General features: G+C 50.6%; 1 protein-coding gene across 1 annotated transcript; it reads right to left on the bottom strand.

The window, feature by feature from the left end:
- Positions 1-5,399: 5,399 nt before the first annotated feature.
- HTR3A (5-hydroxytryptamine receptor 3A) lies at positions 5,400-24,167 on the bottom strand. Its single transcript, XM_073320607.1, has 10 exons — positions 24,046-24,167; positions 17,081-17,133; positions 13,054-13,220; positions 12,250-12,294; positions 11,174-11,283; positions 9,461-9,630; positions 8,675-8,835; positions 7,261-7,471; positions 6,338-6,598; positions 5,400-5,698 (listed from the first exon to the last, which is right to left on the bottom strand). Exons 1-10 carry the CDS (start codon positions 24,165-24,167, stop codon positions 5,400-5,402), a joined length of 1,599 nt encoding a protein of 532 aa, XP_073176708.1.
- Positions 24,168-24,457: the final 290 nt, after the last annotated feature.

The following is a 24,457-nucleotide window of genomic DNA, read 5'->3' as shown; positions in this document are numbered from 1 at the left end:
TGAGGCACTCTGAGCACAGGCCAGCACGGAGACTCTTGGGTTGTGAACCTGGCCACACCGTACAGCTAAGTGGATCCTTCCCTAAGTAAGTGATTACCAGGCTGGATTACATTTTACAGCTGTAATCCTGCTTGTGATATCATTGCTCCTTGGCTCCAGCCTAAAGAAGGGGGGATTCCTGCCCCTCTGTTTGTTTGGCCCTCTTGTCCCATGCAGGAGTGATGGCAGCATGTGGCTACGGACTCACTGCTACCCCCCAGCCCCCACCGTGTGATGCATGAGGGGTGGGGATGGATTCTGGCTGAGCCTTCGTTTGTTGAGAGCTTGAGCTGAGCATGGACAGCAGCTTCCTCCTGCATAGGTGTGTGCAGGGCTTGTATCAGAGGCCTTGGGGCAGGTGAGAGATGCATGGCTTAGATCAGATTTGTCAGCCCTCTGCAGTGGGATTAGCACCTTCCAGGGGCCCTGAGGCCAAGCAGAACTGACGTGATTCCCACAATTGTCTATTTTTTTTTTACCCCAGTGTCTACTAAAAGGTGGGTGAGTGGCGTCCTCCCAGCCCAAGCCCACATGATAGGGGCAGCTCCTCAGAGACCTGTAAGATGCCTCGGGAGGCAGTGGGGATCAGGGCTAAAGCCTGCCCAGGAGACGTCTGCTCATCCACCATTTGACTTCAGTGGGGTCGTCAGCTTTTCCTTGCTGCTGCTGTGTTGTCTGGTTGCATGGACATGCACCTATAAGGGGTGTGGTAGTTCGGACTCCCTCCATCCCTTGCCCCAGATGCCCCAAAGTGGGATATGTGCTGCCTGCATAATAACATTAAAGATTATTTGGGGTTACTCTCCTAGAGCAATCAATGGGCTTGGCACAGAGCTGGCCTTAGCATTTCAAGGCAGCAGGGTGAAACATGCTTCTCCCTCCTCCTCCCAAACATTCCTGCCCCCCAGGATCTGGCCTGAGCATTTTGGGACTGGCTAAAGGCATGGTTCTTTCTGGGGTCCCCCACCGCCGTGGGCTTTGCAGACAGGCAGTCCCTGGGGTTGTTCCAGTGAGGTGAGTCCCAGGTAACTCCTGCCCAGTCCTCAAAGGACTTACTCCGTTGGCAATTCGTTGGCACAGGGGGAGGAGGTTGGAGCCAGAAGTGTGGAACCCCTGATCCCTCTTCCCATTTTACATGTTTTGGGGAAGGCTAGTGGGAGAGGTGAGTGCCCAAGTAAACAAGAATTAATGGGGGCTGGGGAAGGGGATTAAAATTTCTATTGTTCTAGTTCATCTATAAGAATTCTTCTCCCAGGGTGGCACATGCTGCCCCCGGAGCCCCAACTCAACCCAGTGAGATGGGAGACCCAGCTGTGGGGGGAGACTGGGGACTTCTTGTACATCAAGGTGCTAGAGCAGGGTCTGTGTGCCCACTCCGGGTATCCACGTGGACCACGCAGACGTGTAGTCCCTGCAGTGGGAGGGCCCGGTTCAGTGGGCCGATTGGATTTGTCCGTTGAAGCGTTTGATGTTACATGAAGGCAGCTCATTCCAGAGGATGTTAATTGCCCGTTGCAGTGATCAGGTCTGTAGCACCATCGATCTCACCAGGATCAATGGGCTGATTTAGTGTCTTACTAACTCTTTAGCTGGACACCTCATCAATAGCCAGCCACTTACCGACCATCAGCACATTAACACAGGTCGTGCTGCCAAGAACCCACTCTGCCCCGGTCCCCAGCTGTCACTCATGGCTGAGTTTTCTTGCAGGTGAAGACTTTAGGAGGCCATGTGCTCAGTGACCTCAGCTATGGAGCCAGGCCAGCAGCCATCCCACAAATGGAGATGACGCCCAGCTGAGACCAGCTCAGGGCAGCTTTTCATGGCTCCCCTGGAACAGCTGCCACCCAAGGACCACGATGCTTGGGAGTGAGCTACAAGAACCTGTGGGAGAGACCCATGAGGACCTGGAGACTGGATCAGGGATAAGGTGTCAGGCTGAGGTGAGGAAGAAAGGGAACGGACTGGGGGCGGGAGGATATTGCACACGGCCTTGTCTTAGTCAAACAAGGGGTCACCCTGGGGGCGGGCGATGGGTCAGAGTTGTGAGCTGTGTGTCTCCGGGAGCACTGCACTTTCTCCACAAGCAGCGTTCGGCGGCGGTGACCCCGAAGCACTGGCAGCATCAGGCCCCTGGTGGGCAGCACTGGGAGCTCAGCTGCTTAAGGACTCTCTTTGCCTTTCTGATTTCTGCTTTGCGCCCCAGGTGAGGAATGTCGGAGGCATACGGGGCTACTCATGTACCGGGTGATCAGCAGACAATGGCCCACTCCTCAGGATGTAGCTTTGAAAGGCTGGGGTTTTGGCATAACCCAAGGTGGGGAATTTGCATTCACCTCGCCCTAGAGATGCCCCAGGAAAACCGCTTCACGCTGTTTGTTCTGTTCTTGTCTGGCCCGTTGTTCGGTATAGTCCTTTTGAGCCGCCAGGTCTTGTATCTGTCACATCTGCCCCCTCGAGAGGTTACATAGGATCCCAGCCCACAATAATACGTAAACCATTTATTTAATACAATGGACCGCAAAGATACTTGCATGGATTTCAATAAGGTTTCCCAAGGATATGGCAGGAACTTACCATTCTTATCACATTCTTCTCACCCAAGAACACTAGGACATACTAGAGTGTGCTTCTGGAAACAAGAGGAGGCATTTCCTTTCATCTCCAGCCTTTCTGGGCATAGCCATGATTCTGGGGGGCTCCCTCCCTTGCTGCTGTGCACAGTGGAATTACCTCCTCAACCCAGGGAAGCATTGCACCTTGGCCCTGGTGGAGGTGGAGAGTGATCCTGTCAGCCCACCGATGTGTTAAGCTGAGCCTGTCATCACTCTATTAGTGCTTTCCAGCTACCATACAGCAGAGCTGGAATCTGAAGGGGGTTTTGTTGGCCAAGCATGCAATACAGGCAGGCGAGGGAAAGAAACTTGCAAAGCCTGGTGAGCAGCTGGTTCTGATGAAATGGCAGGCAAGAGAGAGTTAAAAACAGGCCCAGGTGCTTTATTCTGTGCTGATGGAGTTAATGAGAGCAACCGCTGCATGTGATGGACACACCATAAGGGAAGCAGCTGAAGCAAATTGAGTGAGAGGAAGGAAGGGACACTCGAGAAGGAACTGGGCTAGCTGTGCAGGCAATAATAGATGCTAGGTGGAGTCGGTGAACAATGAAGAGCACTAGAATGTGACAATGGGAGGCAGGTCCCATGTCCCCATTCCCATCTTGCTCCATGTCTTCCTGCATTGACCCCAGCTTTGCCTCCATTTGGTCACCTCTGGAATTTCTAGTCCCTTCCACCTCACTCCCTATCCCACCACACAGCCTCACTCCTTACGGCTACAAAAGGCAGCTCTCTCTGAATCAGCCATGTGAGACAACACATAGATAGAGAGCCCAGCCTCCAGGGACTGCAGGAGGCTCAGTGTTTCTGGACCCATGAGAATTAAGTATTGTGTCCTCCAGCTTGGTCCTGATCTCACCCAACCTCCGCTCTTCTCTCCTGGATGGCCAAAGCAGGTCATTTCACTGTCTGTGCTTGCAGGGTAGGAGCTCCAGGGCCACATGGCATGAAGCCTTTAGTATAAAGCCCAAGGATCCAGCAGGTCAGGGTGGGAGAGGAGGGTAGACTGTGGAGGCATGGGTTACGCGTGCGAAGTGTGCACTGGGGGCTCTGCTGTGCCAATGCTATTAGGCAGCACTGGGCAATGTGCCAGGTGGCAGAGGGGCAGGAATGGTGGATATGACACCACAGTATTGACACCAGTCTATGTGGCTTTGAACTCCTGGCCTTCAGTGTCCACATGTGCACGTAGATATGAGGATTTGTTGCCCTACAATAGAATCAGTGGGCAAAGAGAGCTGATGGGATAAGCTGACCAAAGAGCACAGAGGAGATGGAAGTTGTGACATTAAAGTGGGCTCCCCATGGCCAGCACCTCCACAGCCACCCCAAGGGCTTAGTCAGATTGTGGTCACCCCAATCGTGGACCAGGAGACCACTGTGCTAGGTGCAATTGGTCCCTGCTCTTTGCCCCTGTGTCCAGCCATGTGTGAGCCTGACACAGTATGTGCCATGTGAATGGGCCACTGCCTTAATTAGGCTTAAAGGGAAGGAGCAAAAGAGTCCTCAGCGAAGTTGAGAAGCATTTAAACAGCCCCTCCTTCCTGCCCGCCACACACAGCCGTCAATCGGTGCTCTTCTCCTGTAGTCTCTGTCCTTGGTGCTGAACACTCCTGGCACTCCAGTGCCAGTCATGTAGGGCGGGAGGTGCGAATGTGTTCAGCGTTGGACTTTTTCTGCTCCCATGGGAGCAGGGTTAGGCCAGTATGGAGTGCCCTTGCTGGAGACATTTTCCAAATATCTACCATGCTTTCCTGTGGTCACCTTGCCGAGTGGATTTATCCAACACCCACGTGCCACTACATGAAGTCACTCTCTGTCCTCTTCGGTTTAGTGAATGAAGCATCCAGTTTATTATTTAGTTTTCCAAGATCTCTTGGGTAAGACAATTGAAACAGGTAACAAAACACCATACACAGCACATAGTCTACGTGGGATGCTATTTACAAAAGAGCCATGCCATCAAATTACCGGCTGTTCCCGGCAGCATGCAGCTATTCAACCTTCACAGAGACCTACTTGCTACACAGTAACCTGAAAGAAATACTCAAACAAGAAAATCCTACTTGCTAAAGTGTATGGTAAGAGCTAGGATAAGAGATGTAAGGGGCTGAAAAAGCACATGGATTGCTACAGATGTAAGGAAAGCACGCGCAGAGCCAGCAAGGCACTGAGGTGGCATGGAGAGGCTGGGGTTAGGTGGTTGGGAGCCCCCGCGCCCCATAAACAAATTGATAGGTGTTTGGGTCTGGACTGGGACTAAGTCAGCCTCCTAGGGCTCTGGTCAGCTCAGCACCCAGCAGTCGAGGCATGTGAGCCTGGGAACTGTGCACATTCAGGCTCCCTTGGTATATTCCCACCATCTCCTGCTTCTGCTGTGGCCGGATGCACAGGGAGGCCAGCCTGTGTGGTGGGATGTTGCTCTCTGTGTCCTGATGGAAATGAGAGAGGAGCTGGAACGGGACTAGGGGAGTAGGTGTGCGGCATGTGAGTGGGAAGGGAGTTAGTTGGAGACCGGAAAGGGGGTTAGGCTAAAGTTAGCGTTGGCTCAGATTTAATTAAAGCTTGTTCATCCCTCTCTAACCATCTCCCAGCCATGGTGTTTGGAGCCCACCTATGAAGAATTGCTAGTCGCTGGATCTCTGTGGTTAGAATATACAGGGAAGTCTGTGGAGCTGGGAATGACCCCTTTAAAACATGGCAGTGGAGCGCCCTGTCACTCTTGCCTGCAGAGACCGGCACGGCTCATGCATACTGCCAGATGGACCAGAGGGTGCCCAGCGTGATGCTATAGGCCAGCACAGCCACCAGGTACACCCGGAAGAGCAGCACGTCCAGCACGTAGCCCACCTGGAGCCACTCGCGGGCGATGTCGCGGAACTCGTCGCGCTTCTCCAGGAACTGGCGGATGGCAGCGATCTCCTGCAGGATGCTTTCCACCACTGGGGAGCTCTCTCCTTGTGCCGGAGGTGCCGGCAATGGCCTTGCGCCTGCTGTCCTCTCATACTTGCGGAGGTTCTCGCAGCCGTAGTGGTTCAGCTTGGCTGTAGGAACAAGAGAGAGAGGGGGCAGCCTTTCAGAGGTCTCAGCACTGCACTGCTGAGCTTGGCTGTGCTGGGCATTATACCACCCCAGAGGTGGGGTTCTGAGCCCCCCTCCCCAGTGTCTGGCCCAGAGCCACCCTCTCTTACAGCAAACAGCCTCTGGGGGCAGGCAGGGGGGTTAAATCTAGTATGTCCCTTTTCTCTACGTGCTAGGCCAAGGGGCATGTGCTCCAAAGAGGGGTGGTGCTCTGACCCCATTGCCCCAGGGCCAGCAGGGAGTGAAGATGCCTGGGGTGCCTTTGTAAGCTGTGCAATAGGGCCGATGTCCCCGAGCTGTGTGGCCCAAAGGGGATCCTGTTCCATTGCTCCTTCCTGGGCCACATGGACTTCCTGGGCAAAGCTGGTCCCCGGGGTCCCGCTGAGAGCAGTGGGGTGCCCCTCTCACGGTTTGGGGCTAATGCCCCAGGAGGATTTGAGTTCAACACTGACCCTATCATGCAGGTTCAGGTGTTTTGCTTCCCTGCATCATGGTCTAGCTCCACCAGGTGAGCCCTGAGTTCTTTCTAATTCCATGCAGCTTACCCCCCTTGGTTGTGATAGTAACGTGCAGCCAGGAGGCCAGCTCCCTGCGGCCCTTACCCCCTTTCCCAGAGCCACAGCTCGTACCTGTGCTGTCATTGTTCTCTGGGTGCCGGCTGATGTCCGAACTCGGTGTCCTGCTGGGGTAGAATTTCTTCCTGTCACGGATGCAGAGCAGGATGGTGGCTCGTTCCAGCACCAGGTGCTTGACCCAGTCAGGGACGTGAGGCTGCAGATCCTGCTTGTGGACCAGGCGCACGATCAGGATGGTCTCAGTCAGGCTGATGACCAGCAAGGCCATGCACACAACAAAATAGACGCCTGCCAGAGGAAGGCAGCAATGGTCCATGGTCAGCAGGGTCAGTCTCTCGGCTAGAACTAGGCACGGCCCAGGCAGGGCCTGGGTGAGCTCTCTGTACTCACCTCTCTCGATGTTACCCCCTCCTGCTCCAGCCCTACCGGGACCCCTGGCAGCTCAGCGTATCACTCAGCGTAACCCTGACTCAACCAGCATCCTGGATATTCCTGTCCTAGTCACCCCACACCCAGCTCTGACAATTCCCCTCAGTCTTGATACACCACCCTGGTTGTTCCTGTCCTCAAGTGCATCTGGAGCTGTGTGGGCGCCCTGTAATTCTGGCCCTCAGCAGACCCTCCTACTTCAGACTTGGCCTCCCTAGCACCACACAGTTCTGCCAGTACACCTCAACCCTGACCCACAGCCCCCATCTCTTGATATCCTAGTTCTGGTCTTCTCCCTGCCACAGGTCTGCTAATGGTCCTTATGCCCAACCCACAGCACCCCCACACAATTCTGTCCAGTGCACTGTCCTACCAGATCCTCTGGCCATACAGTTCATCTGCCCCAGACTATCACCATCCAGCCCCTTCTTGGCTCTGGACTCCGCGAGGGAGACAGGTGCTAGATTTCAACCGGGGATGTGTGCACACCTAGGTAATCACGGTGATGGGTGCTATCATACCTATCAGTGGGGTCCCGATGGCAGTGGCCGGCAGCGTGTCCGACACAATGATCAGGAAGACGGAGTAGCCCAGCAGGAGGGTGATCTTGAAGGACACCCTCTCCCCGCTGTCGGGAGGAAGGTAGAACCCCACGATGTCCATGACCATCAGGAAGATGCTGGGGAGCAGCAGGCTGACAGCGTAGAAGAGGGGGCGTCTCCGGATGACCACCTGCCAGCACAAGAGGGGGCGGAGAAGGTGGAGAGTTCCCTGTCAGGAGGAGGCCATCCGGGAATAAAGGCCCGTGGCTGCCTGGCTCCCCTTCACTGCTATTGGGGCCTGGTATTGCCAGGCAACCCTGTCAGAAGTGAAAGGCCAAGAGCTTTGCTGGCCCCAGGGGCCTGGCTGAGTGGCTGCTATGTTCTGCAGGCACAGATGGCATTGGCTGTGATGTGTTCCTCTCTGCGGCAGCCCTGCTCGTTTGCTGTGGGGAGCTTTGCCTGCTTCCCACCCTGAGCGCCCTAACGTGTGACCCCTGGTCTGGCTTTGAACTGGCAGCAGCAGCTTGGCAGGGCACTGTGGAGCTGAGACTGGCTATTGCCTGGCCGCCCCCATTCTAAATGAAGGGCCTAGGCCCATGGGCATAGCACAGACTGAGAGCAAGGGCATCCGGCTCAGCTGGCCTGCATTTCCGGTTGCAAAGCTGCTCCTCCATGCACACACCCCACCGCAGCGCACCCTCTGGGCTCCTTATTTATAGTCACCAGCTGCCCAATAAACAGTCCATTAAGCCACACGCCTGCAGTGGCTTGGATCCTCGGACCATCAGCACTGGAGACTTTTAATGCTCTATGGCCATATTATGGCCTGGAAGTGGAAGGAACGGCCCTGCCCTGGAAGGGGGGCCCCAGCTATAGAACCACTTCATGCTGGGGGAAATGGCTGCTCAGATGGCTCAAACAAACGGCATCTGGGCTTACTCTGTGTGTGTGTTTCTTGGATGTTCGACTAACTCTGGCTCAAACCAGGGTGCTGGGGGAAGCTCTGCAGTCTGCAGGCAGCAGCTGAACCCAAAGGGGGAAGCTGGCCATCAGGTAGAAGCCATGCTGAGCGACCTCGTTTGCCTCCCGTGAGCGAACCAGGTGCGAGCTGCACTGGAGTGGACCTAGGCTGGGAGTCCTGCCCCCTTGTAGGAGTGATGTGCTGCAGCTTGTGTTGCAGCAGTCCTTGCTATCCCCACCGCGATATGCAGGTAGCACGTGCTGCGGGGTTTGCTCAGCCACCTCTCTGCACGCTTTAGAGCCAGGAGAACGGTTGCCCAAGTCGAGAGAGAATGGCACCATTTGCCTTCTGCACCTTGGTGCTTCCCCAGCTCAGTTCTCCTCCCTTCCCCCAACACACACGGCCCACACCCAACCAGGGGAGGGCCCTTACATAGAACTTCATCTCGGCGTAGCTGTCGCTGCCCTCCACGCTGAACTCCCGGAACTGGCTGAGTACGTAGAGGAGCTCCCACTCTCCCTGGTTCATGAAGATGCTCTTGTCAAATTTCACCAGCTCGGGCTGCCGCCACAGAGAGATGTTGATGTCGCGGACTGTGGGGTGGAAGAGAGGTGGGCATCAGGGCTGGGGACCTGAGGGGAAGGGACATCTTCCCCCAACACTGCTGATGCACTCCATGCCCACAGCCATCCTACAAGATCTGGGAGCGTCACGCTCCTCCCTTCCAGGCCACATTCCTCTTCTCTCCTTGTTCACAAGGACGGATTGGCCTGCATGCGTTCCCTATTTCTAGGGCTGTCTAGGGGGGTGAGGCATGGCCTGCACTGAGCCAGCGTGCTCCCAGAGACTGTGATTGCTCCATGACACCCTCCGCCCCGCTAGCTCTTACCCCGCTCTGTCCCTCCTTGGGCGGCCATGGGCTAACAATACAAGCTAACCCCAGGCTGCCTGTACCAATGAGCCCAGCACTGACCCAGGGAGCCCAGCCAGCTCAGTCCTTGCTTTCCCTGCTGGTAAGAGGACCATTTTGTGCCTTTTGCAATATCCACTGGGAATGAAACTGAGACCCACCAAGTGACTGCGAGTTATAGAGTCCCAGACCAGGTCATATTGACTTCCCATGCAGCTGGAGGCTTTCTTAGCTGGCCTGGTCCCTCCCTTCCCAAGGCTCCTGAAGGGCAGGGTGCAGCGGGGAAGGCAGGGCCACTTGTCACGTACTGTTGTGCAGCCAGCTGGTGAAGGTGAGCGAGCAGTTCTGCACGTCGAAGGGGAAGTTGTAGATGTCCAGGCTGCAGGCAGTCACCACCTGGATCGGCTTGAGGTTCTGGACCTCCCCATGGTAGCGGATGTAGACGTATGGGATGTCCGGGGACTTGCCCACGTCCACGCTGAAGGGCACAAAGAATGAGAACACCCCCGTCAAAAATAAATAAATAAAGCAGAGTCCTTTGGCTCTTTTCTACCGTGGTGAAATGCCAGCTGCAGTGGATGGAAGTGCCCCAAGCCCGGCTAGCCGGGACAGTTGGGAGAGCATCTCTGTTAGGAATGGTAGCAGCTGTGACACCCGCTAGATGTGACCCTCGCGTTCCTGGCAGGGCATTGGGCAGCCTGAAGCCGGCAAAGCTGGGCTGTCCAGCAGCCTGAGACCATGCAGAGGTCTCTGTTTAGAGCCTGTTGCTGCCAGCTGACTCGTGCCCAGGAACCTCTCCAAGGAGACAAGCAGCCCATCCTACCTGTTCCCCAAAGAAACCTACACGTTTATTGACTCTCCAGCTCTGTGTACCCATCTCTTCTTTCCCACCGCAAACCCTCCCGCAACCAGTCATCCCCCCATCTTTAGTTACCAGCATCACCCCCACTCAGCCAAACTATAGCTCCAATGCTTCTCTCAGTGGGTGACTTGTCTAGTTTGACTGTTATCTCTGCAGCGCAGGGCTTTCTGTTACTGCCTGTGTGTACAGCGCCCAGCACTGCAGGGCCTCAATCTCAGCTGGGGCTCTAGGCACTGCTGTAATACAAATAATACTTGTAGGAAGCACAATAGACTATGGCAGACTCCTTAACGTTCAAAGGACAGACACATACAACAGTTACCTTTGGTGACAAGGCCCCTCTGATGTATATGGGGTTACTGGGTTTGTGTTCGTCACATGGTTCTAAAAGGAAGGGAGGAAGTGGTGCAAAGGAGAATACCCTAGAGGAAAGCTGGGTCCTGGGTCCTCCCAGCTGGCTGGGGTTGGAAAGGCCTCAGAGGGGCTGGTGAGCTGATAGCTGGGGATTGATTTGGTCTGGTTTTGAGTCATGTGTTTAGAAACAAAGTGAGCCTTGAAGGAAAGGGGGGAAATGACTTTAGCTGGGGCTTTGATGATATTTTTTTTAACTTCCCTGGCTGGTGAGTTTGCACACAGCCCTATACCTTTGCATCTCGTTAGCATTGCCGTAGGACTCTCTCTGTGGACACACTCCCTCTGATTAGTACCAGGAACGCCTCACTGAAGTTATCACACTGCACAAAGCAAAGCTGTAAAGTTTTTAAAGGGTGGCAAGTGCCTGAGATCATGGCAGCTCCTTAAATCCTAGCAGAATAGAGATGGTTAAGAACAATAGATTTCTTTCCCAAGGAAGGGTTGGCAGTTCTGCAGCTGCCCCTGCATTGTGTTTCCTGTACAAAACCTTCCTCTGAATATCTGAATTCCACCCCAAATGCAGCAAGGGTAATTATGAACGTTTATAGTCAGCCAGCATTGGAAATGTCCCAACTCCTGAGCTATTCCCATCTGCAGTGTACGGTATGTGGGGATATTGCCAGCTCTGTGCAAACCAGCAGCAGTGCTGGGAATACAAAGTGGAATGTGAACTTGCGGGGGAGGCGGGAGAGAGTTAAATCTCCAGGCCCCATGGGCTGTTGTCCGAGAACTTTGCTGCACTTACAACTCATTGATGAGGATGTCTGGTACCCAGATGCTCTCGGTGGGGATAGACATCTGCGTGATGTTATCAAAGTCCTCTGGATTCCACCTGAGAAACTCGTCAATCCAGTGCTGCAGAAGTGAGATAAGAGGGGACTTAGGCAGCAGGATCAATTCCAGGCCAGTTCCCAACCTCTGGCAGGAGTATTAGATACAAAGCAAAGCCTATCTTCCCAATTACTGTACTTGCCCAACTATACAAAGCTTAAAGCATTCACCCATTCCCCTCTAATCCTATAGCTCTGTGCCCCACATGCTACTGGTTATCCTCTGATGGTTTTGACCTCGCTGCACTAAGCTAGGACATTATCATCCATGTGCACACGCTCTGAACCACCGGTCTCTCTGCTTTCCAGAGGGTGCTGGGTTTTACGTGTTGGCTACCTACTGCATAAGGGGATGTCTTCTTGGTGTTGGAGCAAGTCTGTGCACTGTTCTAATCTTCTGGAGACTCTGTGGATATATCCATGTCCCAGCTATTCATTTGGCTGCATTCTCATTTTGGGATGAACTAGGTTAGTTGAGAACCATTAGGAGCCCATAGGGCACTCTCTTTGCATAGCCAAAGAGAAAAGGATGGTGTGCTCGGGGAGCTCTGAGTGAAAAGAAAGTGAGAACTCTCATGTGGATGCCAAGGGGGATGCCCCACTGGTCTCCTCCTATCCTGGAGCTGTGGGAGTAAACTCCCTCTGCCCCATGAGGAAAATGGAAGTTAGAATACAAGCCAGGAGCTGGCCAGAGTGACGTGAGCAGCAGACATGTCCGAGTTTCCTTTGGTGAAGCAGGCAGCAGGCCTGCCTTCACAGAGGTACTGACGGTCTCCAGCAAAAAGTCCCCACAGGCCAGCACCCCCCTCAAGAAGAACATGGCTCCTGAGCACAAAGCGTTCTCAACATCTCCAGGGCTGTCTGAGAAATCGCCACGTTACTATGGGTGCCGGCGCTGCAGCGATAAATGCGACTAACCCTGGAGAGGGCCCAGGGCAAGTCCCACCGAAGGAGAGTGGGCGAGAGAGCCGGGAGGGTTCCAGCCACTCACCTGCCTGTACCAAAGGTAGGTTGTCAGCACCTGGTTTTTTTCATCCTGTTGGAAATAAAAAGCAAAAAGGTGAAACCGGCGAAGGGCATTTCACAGCTCAGGGGTTACTGGTCTTGTGTCATTAATGCCAAGGGCCCAAAGTGATCAGGAAGGGCTTGGGTACAAATGATCACCCAGCTCCAGATGTCAGTGGGGATCAACTGGCAAGAACACAAGAGGAGAAGGTGGGGTGATGGCAAAATAACAAGCAACAGAACCTCTGATTGCAGATCCCTTGGGACACGGATGGGCCTTCTTAAGCTCTTCAGCTTTCCCCGCCAGAAGGCCTGTCTGTCCTCTAACTGCCCTGTTGGCAGAGGGGCCTTCAGACACAGTCACTGATCCAGCACATTTTAGAGCAAACTTCTTTCAGTTTGGAGTAAGGGGTGGGTGTGGATGGCTTCTTGTAGCAACTCTGCCTTGTCTGTGGTCAAGCCTCTCTGGCACGGTGCATTGAATATTGTTAAATTATAACTAGGGCCAGGTTCCATATCATCTCAGCATGTTGGGTTCTGAGCACTTTGGAAATCTCACCCTTAATTAGGTGCCTAAATGGTTTCTGAGCACTTGAAGACATGGCTCCAAGTGATTTGCCCTAGTTTACCTAAGTCCAGCTCCTAAAGAGGATGTGTCTCCACACTTCACCCTGGATGTGGAAAAACTTAGTGGCATACGAACCTCCCTAGGCTCAGAGGTACCTACCTCCACTCCTCAGCCCCAGAAGTGTTAGGGCTTCTGGGTTCAGTGGCAAAGCAGAGGACTTACCACGCTGAGAATGGCATATACCATGACATCAATGGCTACGTTGGTTGTCCTTCTCCAGTCCTGAACTGGCCGGACACCCTTTCTGTAATGAGTCAGCAGGTAGTCGGAGAGCTGGAGCAGGGCTGGCTTGGCAGAGTTCAAAGTCCTGTTGTTCCTTTTCCGAGCAGCTAAGGGGAAAAAAAATCACATTTCCTTGGACTCATTTCTGGGCATGAACCCGCTCAGTGCCTCACCTTCCCCGTTCCCTCTCTCTCCATGCTGCTGCACAATTGACGCAAAGCAACCTGGCTCAGGGAAAGCCGACTCCCAGCAAAGCATGGCTCAGTCTAGCTGAAGTAGCTTCCAGCCAAGACCAGCTCAGTGCAGCGCCTGCCGGGTCATCTCAGGTGGGGAGTGACTACCACCCAGGACTGGCTCGGTGTGGCTCCTGTCGACTAGAGAACAAGGAAGCACTTTATTGGCTCACCACGTGGAACTGTCTGCTCCTGGGCATATGGGCTGGGCTTGAGACCCTGCAATGCAGTCTGGCTGTGGGATGGGGAGCTCCACTAATCTGAACTATTGCAGCCTATAGCCTGGCTCCCAGCTGCTCAAAGTACTGCAGGTACATCTCTCTGCCTCTCAGATAACTTTTGGGCACCCTGAAATTGTCCTGCCCAAGGTCCGCACATACTCAAAGGGGTTTGATCTTTCTTCCATTCAAAAAGAGCACAGAGTGCATATTGGTGGTGTAACAGGCTGGCCTGCCTCGTGGGCTGCAGAGCCTGGGGCTAAGGCAACCCTGATTATAGGATCAGCCCCACCTGAGAGGAATCAGGTGGTTCCAGTACGAAAGGAGCAGGAAGTGGCAGTGAAGGGGAAGCTATATCTGCAGATGCTGCAGGCTGTAAGAACGCTCCTGCAGGGCTCTGTGTCGGCAGGAGAAAAGCTCAGAAGCAGGGCCGAGTGAGCTCCAGGCAGGTAGACTTGGGAGAGTCTCTGTCCAAGCAGGGAAGAGACTGCAACTGGAAGGGGCTGTGGAGAAGAACAAACTCCAGGCAGGAGGTTGCTGGGGAGCAGAAAGACAGGCACTTAGGGTGGTGGGGATGTGCCCAGCTGAAACTGGGATGAAGACTGAGTTTATGTACTGTTTTTCTGAAAGGCTCCATGGGGTTTTGGATCAGGAGAGAGACGCTGAAGTGGGGTCGGGTCCTGGAGGTCCATCGTGTATCAGAAGACTAAATAAATAGGGCCCCTTGTGGGGATTGTTTGAACTGCCTGTGGACTGTGGATTTCTCCAGGGCTCTGAAGAGGGGAAAACAGAGGCCAGGTGTCTTAGAGGGACCTCTGGCCATAAGGGGGCACTCAGGAGGTGGCTGCCTGTGTTATTAATGGGAACAGGATTTACAGCAAGACTGACCTCATGGTTAATGTATATTTTCTTTCCAAAAAGCCACCCTGCTAGCTCAGTGCATGGGTAGCTCCCGGCCCTTCTCCCTGGGCTCTCTGTGGGAGCTGGGTACGAGGTGACATGTGAAGGAGTTTTAGCTTCCAGATCTGTCATCTCCAGACATGGACAAGGATCAATGGCAGAGGTGAGACTATTCCCACCCGGGGAATATTTAAAATTTCCCTCAGTATTTTTTTAAATCAAATTATCCCAGGGAAGTGGAGGGCACAGGAGTAGGAGGAAGAGGCTGAAGCTAAAGAGAAACCAAGATGTTTAATTCATTTACCTCTTTAATTGATTTTTTTAAAGAGTATTTATGTGACTGAAGACCTGATCCAAAGCCCATTGAAGTCAATGGTCGTCTTAGCATGGATCAGGTTCTGAGAGTTTCATACATTGTGAAAGCTTCCAAGTAGTCTTGGCCAATGTTTTTACAGCCAGACTTTTTCTTGGAAAGCAACAGCAGAGCAGCTGGTTTGCCTGGATGTCGGTCAAATACCCATTGCTTGGCCTGTTCCTCCCTCCTTGGCTGCCCCCATAATCAGCTGCGATGTGGGGATGGTTTAAGGTCTTGCTCTGGCACCGCTGAAGTCAATGGGAACCTTTTTTCTGCAAGCCATCTCCATACACCATCATGGCTTTCATTACTGCCCAGCAAACCAGCTAGCGGGGCTCCTCCTCTCCTTCTGTGTTGGACTGACAAAAGGAAAGGAGTTATGGATTGTAGCTCTCCTTTCTGCCTAATAAGTGTTAGCAGAGCTGGTGGGATTTCAAATGAATGAGGGGCCCATCACAAGCTGTGATAGCTGTGATCCCATGCCTTAGTAGTAATGAAACACTGCTCCCTGGTTGGCACCTTCACACCAATCAGTCACAACATTACCATCAAACCCCCAGAAAGAGTCTGGCAATGGGGCAGGGGGAGGGATTGAGAGAGCGAGTGAATTTCCAGACACTGGCCCGCAATAAAAGGCTGTGTTTAAGGAAGCATGGCTTGGTTGGTTTGTTCCTGCTGAGGGAACGCTTTTTCAAATATTGCAGCAGAAAGTTGAAGAGCAAGGACAGCGTTGTGGTTGAAGCACTGGTCTGGGACTTCCAGAAATCTGGCTTCAGGTTCTCTCCCCACCACAGAATCCCTGTGTGACCCAGGCAAATCACTTAATTTGTCTGTTTTCTATCTGTAAAATGGGGACAATAATCCTTCCTTCCTTCCTCCCACCACAAATGCAGCAAGGGTGACTGGTGGGGGAGAGGGTGTGTGAGAAAAGGTTACTCTGCCACTGCCTGGGCTGTACCTGTCCTGGAGATAGGGGATCAAGTCCCCACTTGCCAGTGCTGTCCGTTTGGAACCTTTGAACAGAGTTTTATTCACTTTGTAGTTAAATAGCAGCACTTGTTAATACTTAGACTTGTTGGTATCTTGAAAGTCAGGCCTCCAAACAGTCCTGCAAGCTCTCTGCATTAATGCTGTGAGCACTGAGTGCATAACAGATTGCCCCCAATGCAATGCTCCTGTTCACAAGGCAACTTGTGAAGTGAAAGTCAAGTCAAAGTCACAGAACCCTGTCTGCAGCTCAGCCCGCAAACATGACCATCTAACCAGAGCACAATTTACATGTAATAAAAGGAGCTGACAGGAATAGATCTGCAGGGACTTGGGAAAAGCTGTCTACAAAGGGGCCTTTCATCTTTCTTTAAAAAAACAAAAACAAAAAAGCTTTACCTAGGACCTATAATGCCTCCAAGTTAGCTGGGCTCATGAGCCCCCACCAGGTTTGTGTAAGGCAAAAGAGGATGTGAGGGGGGTGAGGAAAACAGGCTGTTGTTTGGTAGGAAAACAGGCTGTTTGGTCGTTGTGCTGTCGACTCTGTCACGCTCTCTTCCAAGTGGCCCTTAATGGTGCAACGTGTCATAGTGGGCTCACAAAGGTTTGTTTTTGGGGCTTGCCCTGCCAAACTCTGCAGATGAAGTGGTGGTGTAGCCGTGTGGGTCCTGGGATATTAGACAAGGTGGGTGAGGCAATATCTTTTATTGGGCCAACTTCTGTGGTGAAAGAGACAAGCTTTTGAGCTCCACAGAGCTGCTCTTCATGTCAGCGCTGTGTAAGCTCAGAAGAGGAGAAAATTTGGTAGAATTCAGACACCTCAGTAGGTAACCTAGTCTTGCCGTGTGTTTGTGTGTGCACGTGAGAGAGCGAGAAATAAAGCTGGGTGGGAAACAGATTTCCCATCCTGATGATTGTTCAGAATTTGATTTTTTTTTCTTTCATCCTGAATTGGGGTGAAAAATCAAAATCTCAGATGTTCCCAAATCAACCCCCCTTCTCTTAAATTTTCAGGTGAGTCAAAGAGTTTAACAGCAATCATCTTGAAACTCAGACCCAACGGGCTGGGCCTGCTTGGATTTGGATGGCTAGCCCCAGCCGCTGCAGTGCTGCAACATCTCCATAGCTAGGCTCAGCATGCTAGCTTGGGCAGAGTAGCACTTGTCTGACTACCTGGCCTGGCAGGCACGTTCCCAGCTGCAGTGTAGACATACCCAGAGTGATCAGCCCTGCCAAGCGGAGAAGTACCAGTCACCGGAGTTTCGCCTTTGGGCCTTTACCTCTTGCAGGCAGTATTGGTATGAAAACACAGGATGCCAGCCTCTCTCTTCAGCAGGCTTGCTGCTGGACAGCTCCCAGTGGCAGCTGCCCAGAGCAGGAGGGAAGCCAGGATGCAGATATCACACACAAGGCCTTGGAGACAGAACCAGTACAGGTGGCTGGGGGGACAACTTCGCCTTTAGGGTGGAAGTGACTCCAGTGCTGAAAAGTCAGCCCACACCCTGTGCACTACTTACATCCTGCATGAGCCCTCAGTTAGTGGTGTATTGACTTCAGGTAGCATCTTTAAACAGGTGAACCCTTTGTCAGCCCCCTTTTTCATTCGACTGGAGTTTTGGACCACAGATCTTCATTGCAGAATTACTCCCATCAAATCAAAACTAATCAACCACAATCTTTCTGCAGGAATAAGAGCTTTAAACTTGCAACTTTGCAGATTCATTAGATTTCTAAAGAAACACCAAGGTCTAATTTGCTGGGACACTTTTTTTTTCCCCCTCTTTGCCTAGGTATCTTGGGAGAAATCTCACTTTTCTGCATCAATCTCTAAACAAAGAAGCAGCTTTTTTCCTTCCAGGTGTTTTCTATCGTGGCTTCACTCATAGGTCTCTTGTGTGTAGAAATGAGACCCATTCAGGCTTATTAAATGGTGAGTTTTCCTAGAAGATCTGCGTTGTTCATCGGCACACGTTAGTACTCCTACCACTGTGATCCTGAGGGAAAATTGAGTTTTCAGTAGCCCTGGGGCTTGTCTCATTGTAGGATGAGAAAACAGAAATTGTCAGGTGTCATCTCGTCCTACATCTTGTCTCCAAATGCTTTAGGGGAAGGTGCAAACTCCTATAATGAACAATGAGGCACTGCAAATGCTCTGGGGTATGTATAAAGCAGGCTCCATGGATGTGATATTTTTTTCCTTCACACTTCCTGCTGAAGTTGTTTCTAAAACTCTGGGTTTCCTTGGGTAACCAGGAGTGCTTGAGTAACAGACACAAGGAGAGTGGAGCTCAAAAGAAAGGAATGGAGGGAAAACAGCCCAACTCCTCATCTCTAATGGGCTTGGCTGCACGCTGAAGATGGAGGGTACGTGCTCAACGCTTATTAATCATTTTCAAGCCAGATGTTAAAACTAGATTTGGAACTAAGATGAGGCTGGGCTAATAGGATGGGATCTGGATTATCTATGGCATGTCATTTAAAATAGCGTTCATTGGCATGGAAGGGGGACTCTGAGCATAGGGGAGGCAGGTCCACAGCACAGGAACCGCGTTTTATGCGTGTTTGCACTCACCAGAAAGAAAAAAGGCATTAAAGTCCATGTGAAATTCTTGCTGGTTGGTTAAAGTTAGTTTCCTCAAACACCCTGTGGTTCCTGCATATGCCAGAGAGGAGCGGGTGCTGTAGGGCGCTGGCTGTAGCTTCCCAAACGTTCAAAGTGAGGAACGCCATGAACAACGTTGGTTGCTGGCGGGGCTGGGAGGTGGGGGGAGGGGGTTAGATGATGTGACAGTAGCTTCTAGTGGAGCGACCCATTAGTGAAGCATAAAGTGATTAGGGCTGGAAGAGGCCAACATTAAGCTGTCTAGTGCATCTTCTGCTATCTGTGTGGGACTCCGACCTTGCTAGACTTCTTCCAATAGGTGCCCAGCCAGCTGTGACTTGAAGAGTCCTGGTGACTTTGATTCCAGGGCAGTGGCTTCCTAGCTGATCTTGCCACTTTTGCTTTTTCATTGTGTTTATGTCTCTCCCCCACCCCCATAAAATATATTTGGGACAGAAGCTCAGCTGTTATAAACCAGCCTGGGCCACTAACTTCAGTGCAGCTACACTGATTTCCACTGGCTGAGGATCTGACCCTTTCCTCCCTGCTTTTATCATTGTTTACTCAGGACAGCTATTCCTTCCTTTCCTCTTCTGCATCCTCACTCTAATGCAACAGTTTTGGGGGCCAGAAATGATACTCAATGAAAGACAGTTTCCAACCTGCCTTCAAAGGAAATCTCAGACATGCCCTTGCTTTGAAACCTTACAGCTGCATTGGTTCCACAATATTGCTTCCCTTGCTCGGGAAAGTTCGACAACAATAAAGAATGATTCCTAACTAATAACTGACAGTTATGAGAGAGTCTGCACTGCTTGGGAGTAGGAGCATGGAAAACAACTCAACATCTGTTCTGTTAACTGTCGTCCAAAAATATTTAGTCCTCCATTATGAAAAACGAAGCATTAGTAGGGATATCTGTTTACCAAGCTCAAGTGTTTGGGCAACAGGTTCCAAATTGATATATATATCACTGTGTTCTCTCTCTTTTTTTTAATCCTCTCTGACTAAACAAGCTTAAACTTTTCAACTCTGCAGCCTTTTATTATTGAGTCTAAAATTATCGAGTCTAAAAACATCCCGTTAGCCTGTCACAAAGGCTATTGCTAATTTCTCTGCTCCAGAGCCTGACCTGCATTTCTGACACTCCTCTGAACATGCAAAATCACAGAACCCTTTCCATAACCTGTTATGGGTGTCCCCCCTTCATCAGGCTGTATAGATCAATTGTGATAACATGAGTGTCTCTTTAAAAAAAGATTTGGTGTATTTCATGCACAGAATTTAAGCCATCAGGCTTGTATTAAAATACTTCTACCCATCTCTCAGCACCTACAAGACTCCCCCTAACTTTCCCATAAGTTTCCTTACCTTCACTTTGAAACATAAAAGCGAACAGCAGCAGAGCAAGAAATGCCCAAAGAGTCGAGGGTGGCATGGCTCTGATCCAGAGGGTCGCAGTCTTTCTTAGTTCCTCTTCACAATGATTCCACATGTAGGACTGAGTCTTCTGGTTCTCCTCCGCTCTGACTCCCGCTTCTATCCATCCCTCTGCAGATAAAGGGAACCTAATCAGGGCAGCAGGTACACCTTTTGCTCACTCCCTCCCCCCCCCCCAAAGGTCAGGTTTTTGAAAATGCGTAATTAATCTTGCAATCAGACTCCTCTGCTGCATCACATTTCAGGCTGGGAGGATAAAAAAGGAACCCACCCACCCGGACTGATGTCACATGGGACAAATGCACAGTGCCTCTCAGTCTCTCCCCAGGCAGGGAGGGCACTGGCATGTCTGCATGAGGTTAACCAGGGAGGCAATTTGTTACCTGAGACCTGGCTAAAAGCTGTTTCAGATAGAATTGATGGTGGTGGTTTTTCTATAATTTGTTTTAAATGTCTCATTTTTGCTGTAGACAAAACCCTCTGATTTGAGATTGGAATTTAATGGGGATGAATAATGTTAACTATCGCTCTGCTAGTGGGTTGGATGAAAAGAGAGTGAGGTTTCCTGCAGCAAGATGTATTAAACTGCTGTAACGTATATATTACATCCACACAATGAGACCTGTATTAAGGATCATATGGCCAATGAGGGTGTACAGCTACTTTAAAGTTTACCCACCCAGTTTTGATCAGCCTTCAAATAAGGAGCCACCTCTAGGCAGCTGATGTGTGGTCAGTAAGGGTTGATTTCACACGGTCTGTTCAGTTTAACTGGCTAAATTGATGCAGCTGAATTGATTGCTGTGGAGTGTGGCCTGCTTATCCCACAATGAATTTGGATGTCTCTATTCAGGCACGTAGGGAAGAAAGTATAGATATGTGTGCACGTGTATGGTTGTACAAGTGTGTGCAGGTGTCTAGAATATTACAACTTTCTGATTACTTTTTAAATTTTTCCTTTTTAGAGAAAAGAGGAAGTTTTCAAGTAAAACAAATTCATACAGGTTTAAGGACTCATTAAAATCCCTAGGCTTGACACCTGTATAACTCCAGTGACTTCAGTGGTGTGACTTCTGATTTACACTGCTGTAAGTGAGGACACAATCCGACCCTTTGTTGCATTTCAAACTAAAGCTGAAAACATCTTCCCTCTCCTGTCCATTGGGCTGTCTCTTTTTCCATGCTCTTATGTAACACAGAGGTTTATTCCTAGATTCCAAGGCCAGAAGGGACCACTGTGATCATCTAGTCTGATTTCCTGTATAACATGGGCCTTAGGACTTGCCCAAAATAATTCCTTAAGGTGATCTTGTAGAAAAACATCCCGTCTTGATTTAACCATTGCCAGTGATCGATGGAGAATCCACCATAACCATGGCTAAATTATGGCAGTTAAAAATGTACACCTTATTTCCAGTCTGAATTTGTCTAGCTTCAACTTCCAGCCAATAGAGCATGTTCTACCTTTCTCTGCTAGATTGAAGAGCCCTTATTAAATATTTGTTCCAAGTAGATACTTCTAGACTGTCACAAAGTTACTGTTTAACCTTCTCTTTGTTAAGCTAAATAGACGGAGCTCCTTGAGTCTGTCACAATAAGGCATCTTTTCTAATGGGGCTCTTCTCTGATCCCTCTCCAATTTATCAGCATCCTTCTTAAATTGTGGATCCCAGAACTGGACACAGGATTCCAGCAGTGGTTGCACCAGTGCCAAATACAGAGGTAATATAACCTCTCTGCTCCTCCTTGAGATTCTCCTGTTTATGCACTGAAGCGGAACATAAGCACTCAGTGCGATGCAGTGGCCAAAAGGGCTAATGAGTGGTATCACGTCAGCCCTTTTTTGGCCGCCACTTCGCACTGAGAGCTTTCCGTTTGGCTGATTCTCCCACATGACTTGTGGGTTTCTGAGCCGTTTGCACAACAGGACAAAGCTGAACCACTGCTTCCGAACGGCAAAGCCCGAGTGTCGATGTGTGATGTCACAACCTGAAGTGTGGCATGTAATGATCAATGAAACTGGATACGTTTGTTAAAAAACTCCCTTTACAAAGCCAAATGGCAAATAATCAATATGCGCCGAACAATCAGTGCCATGCAGTTAATTCCCTGTAGGCAAGCAAAATTTGAAGAGCAAAACTATCACTTGAATGTTTCTGGGATAGTCTGATTGTGTTATAGGCTAGCTTAGGGGTGCTATTGCAACTAATTGAGTATTCCACTTGTTAAGTACAGTTAATGTTCTCCCTGGGTCTTTATTATTAATTATTATTTTTATGGCAGTCACAGTCAGGAGCCACAGTCATGGACTCGCCAACCCCAAGCATCCAAAATCATGAGTCAGGCCTCAAAAATCATAAGATTGAAAAATCTCATGTTTTGTTATGCCAAAAATAAATTTTCGGTTTCTTCTTTTTGGTTTTTTTTGTTTGTTTTTTTATTATTTTTATTTTTGGGGGGTTATTTTTTTTCCACTATGTGGTAAACAATTTTTTCTTAACCATGAGGGGTAGAAACTATTTGAAAAGAAAGCTGACCTTCTCCCCCAAAAGATGACTCTGGGGGCTGGAACTTTGAGAAGCCCCAAATGCCCTGAGACTTGCAGGAAAATTGTGAGGGTGGGGCCTCTAGACATAGCTCAGCTGAAATAATCATTATTAAAATTGAGCTGCAGATAAATAGCAGGGGAAAGGCCGCTAATTGTTTAGTGAAAGACTATCTCCCTTTTAACGCTCTTGTGCGTTTTTTGGCATTGATAAAGTTTGGTAGGTGGACTCCTAGGTGAGCATTGAAGAACTGGGCTCCTCTGTGATGATCTAACCGAAGGGAGCAGTCCAGGACCCTGGGGCCCTGCAATGATAGTTATCACCAGGGTTGGGTTTTTGGTTTGGTTTGGGTTTTTTTGCTCCCGGACGGCACAGCAGTCAAGCTTTCCCTGAAGAAATTTCCTATTAATGGAACTGATGGCAAAACAGATAGGCAGGAATTGGAGCCCTTGGCTGCAGCACGGTGCAAATTGCATCAGATGGCAGCGTGGAGTCACTTAAACAAGATAAGGATTAGTGTGAGGCCCTGATGAACTCCCCCTCGACTGCCAGGAGTTGTGTCAGGGAAAGAGAGTGCAAAGCCAGGGCTAATTTGATTTCTCGGCTGTTAGAGGACTACCAGTCCTCTCCCGGGGAGTGCAGACAGCTCAGAGCTGTTTGCTGTTATTGAATCTGGATAATAAAAAGCATGAGCAGCACTACTGTAGCAGAGCCAGGGACCATGCCCTGTGCTGCGGATACTGCCCAGCTGTAGGTGAACCCCTGTGGGATGCACAGCTGGATATGAGGATGGGCATTGCTAACACCTGGCCTCATTTTGGAATGACGCACAGTGACTGGTCTGGGGAAGGGAGGGGTGATGCATCCAGCAACCATCTCAGTTGGCATTAATTGCCCCCATTGTTGCCAGCTTCTTCAGAGGCTGAAGACTACATTGGTCTTGTGGATGGTCTGCCTCCTTGCCTCTTGAGGGCATGTTGGCTGGCAGGAGGTGGTTGGTGCATAGAGAATGCACCAGTGATCCTTACATTGGCCCACTCTGGAGATGAGGAGAGGGTCATCAACCCTGGCACCTTGCGCACTGAATTCCTGCTCCTGTCATCCTCCTATCTGCCTCATTCCCGATCTCAAGGGGGATGTCATGGCAATAACTATCCCAAAGGTGAATAAAGCCCAGATTCTTGCTCAGAAGCATGAGCAGATCCCAAGGCCATGGGGCTCATCTTGTGACCATTCGTGGCATGTAAACTGGAGCCTCCCATTGGAGAGGAGAGGAAAGTGTGTTCCTGCACCTGAGTCATTTTCCTTGCTTGCACATTGGTCACAATGTCAGGCAAGGCTGTAGTGGCCAAGAGCCAGGGCAGCCTAGGCGTGGAGGCCCACTAAGGGCCTGAGAATCAGGGAGAAGGTGGCTTAAGGCCTGGGCACAAAGGGTGATCGTAGTGCTAGGCCTGGCATGAGGGGAAACTGAACTAGAGCTACTGTAGCAGAATAATTAACTCTGAATTTTCTCCCTTGGGGTTTGTCTTCATCTTTAAAGAGATTTTAATGTTGTTTCTATCAGCCCTTCTGTTATCGGATGTCTAATTAGTGTGATATATTATAGCCTCGTGTTACACACACATAGAGACTGTACGTTTGGGGCTGTTACCGGATGCCCACTGTAATGGATGTGTTTTCATGGGACGTCTGATATAAATTGGCAGCATCCAGATCAGATTTACTTTCCGAAATGGTGTAATGGGATTTTATTAGCTCTGTAATCTGCTGCATGGTAATTGCTTTTCTGGGAATCGAAGCACTTGGCATTGAGAGACTTTCAGAGCCTCGAGAAGAAGAGCTGTTTTCCATCACAGTTTGCCCTGTAACTAAGCCTGAGTGGTACCTAGCTAGACCTGCTCTGGATGCATCACAGACCAAATAAAGCTCTAAGTGTGAAAGTTATTTTGGAAAATGGGACTTCTGAAAATGTTAACCTTGGTAGGTTATCCAGACCAGGGATAGGTTAGCCTGAGCCACAATGTTGGAAATGCACGGTGATGCAAAATAGATGGCATTGAGTA

The sequence above is a fragment of the Lepidochelys kempii genome, chromosome 22 (genome assembly GCF_965140265.1).
Source record: "Lepidochelys kempii isolate rLepKem1 chromosome 22, rLepKem1.hap2, whole genome shotgun sequence".
Classification (NCBI taxonomy): Eukaryota; Metazoa; Chordata; order Testudines; family Cheloniidae; genus Lepidochelys; species Lepidochelys kempii.
The sequence above is the reverse complement of the archived record's forward strand: the minus strand, read 5'-3'. Positions and strand labels throughout refer to the sequence as shown.

What these genes read in the sequence shown, in the direction of transcription:
- HTR3A (XM_073320607.1), bottom strand. Translation starts at nt 24,167, where the DNA reads ATGCAGCAGATTACAGAGCTAATAAAATCCCATTACACCATTTCGGAA. An exon ending in TCCATTACAGTGGGCATCCG is followed by an intron (nt 17,134 to 24,045) that starts GTAACAGCCCCA and finishes AGCCTGCTGAAG; the next exon opens with AGAGAGGCTGGCATCCTGTG. An exon ending in CCTACCTTTGGTACAGGCAG is followed by an intron (nt 11,284 to 12,249) that starts GTGAGTGGCTGG and finishes TCACTTCTGCAG; the next exon opens with CACTGGATTGACGAGTTTCT.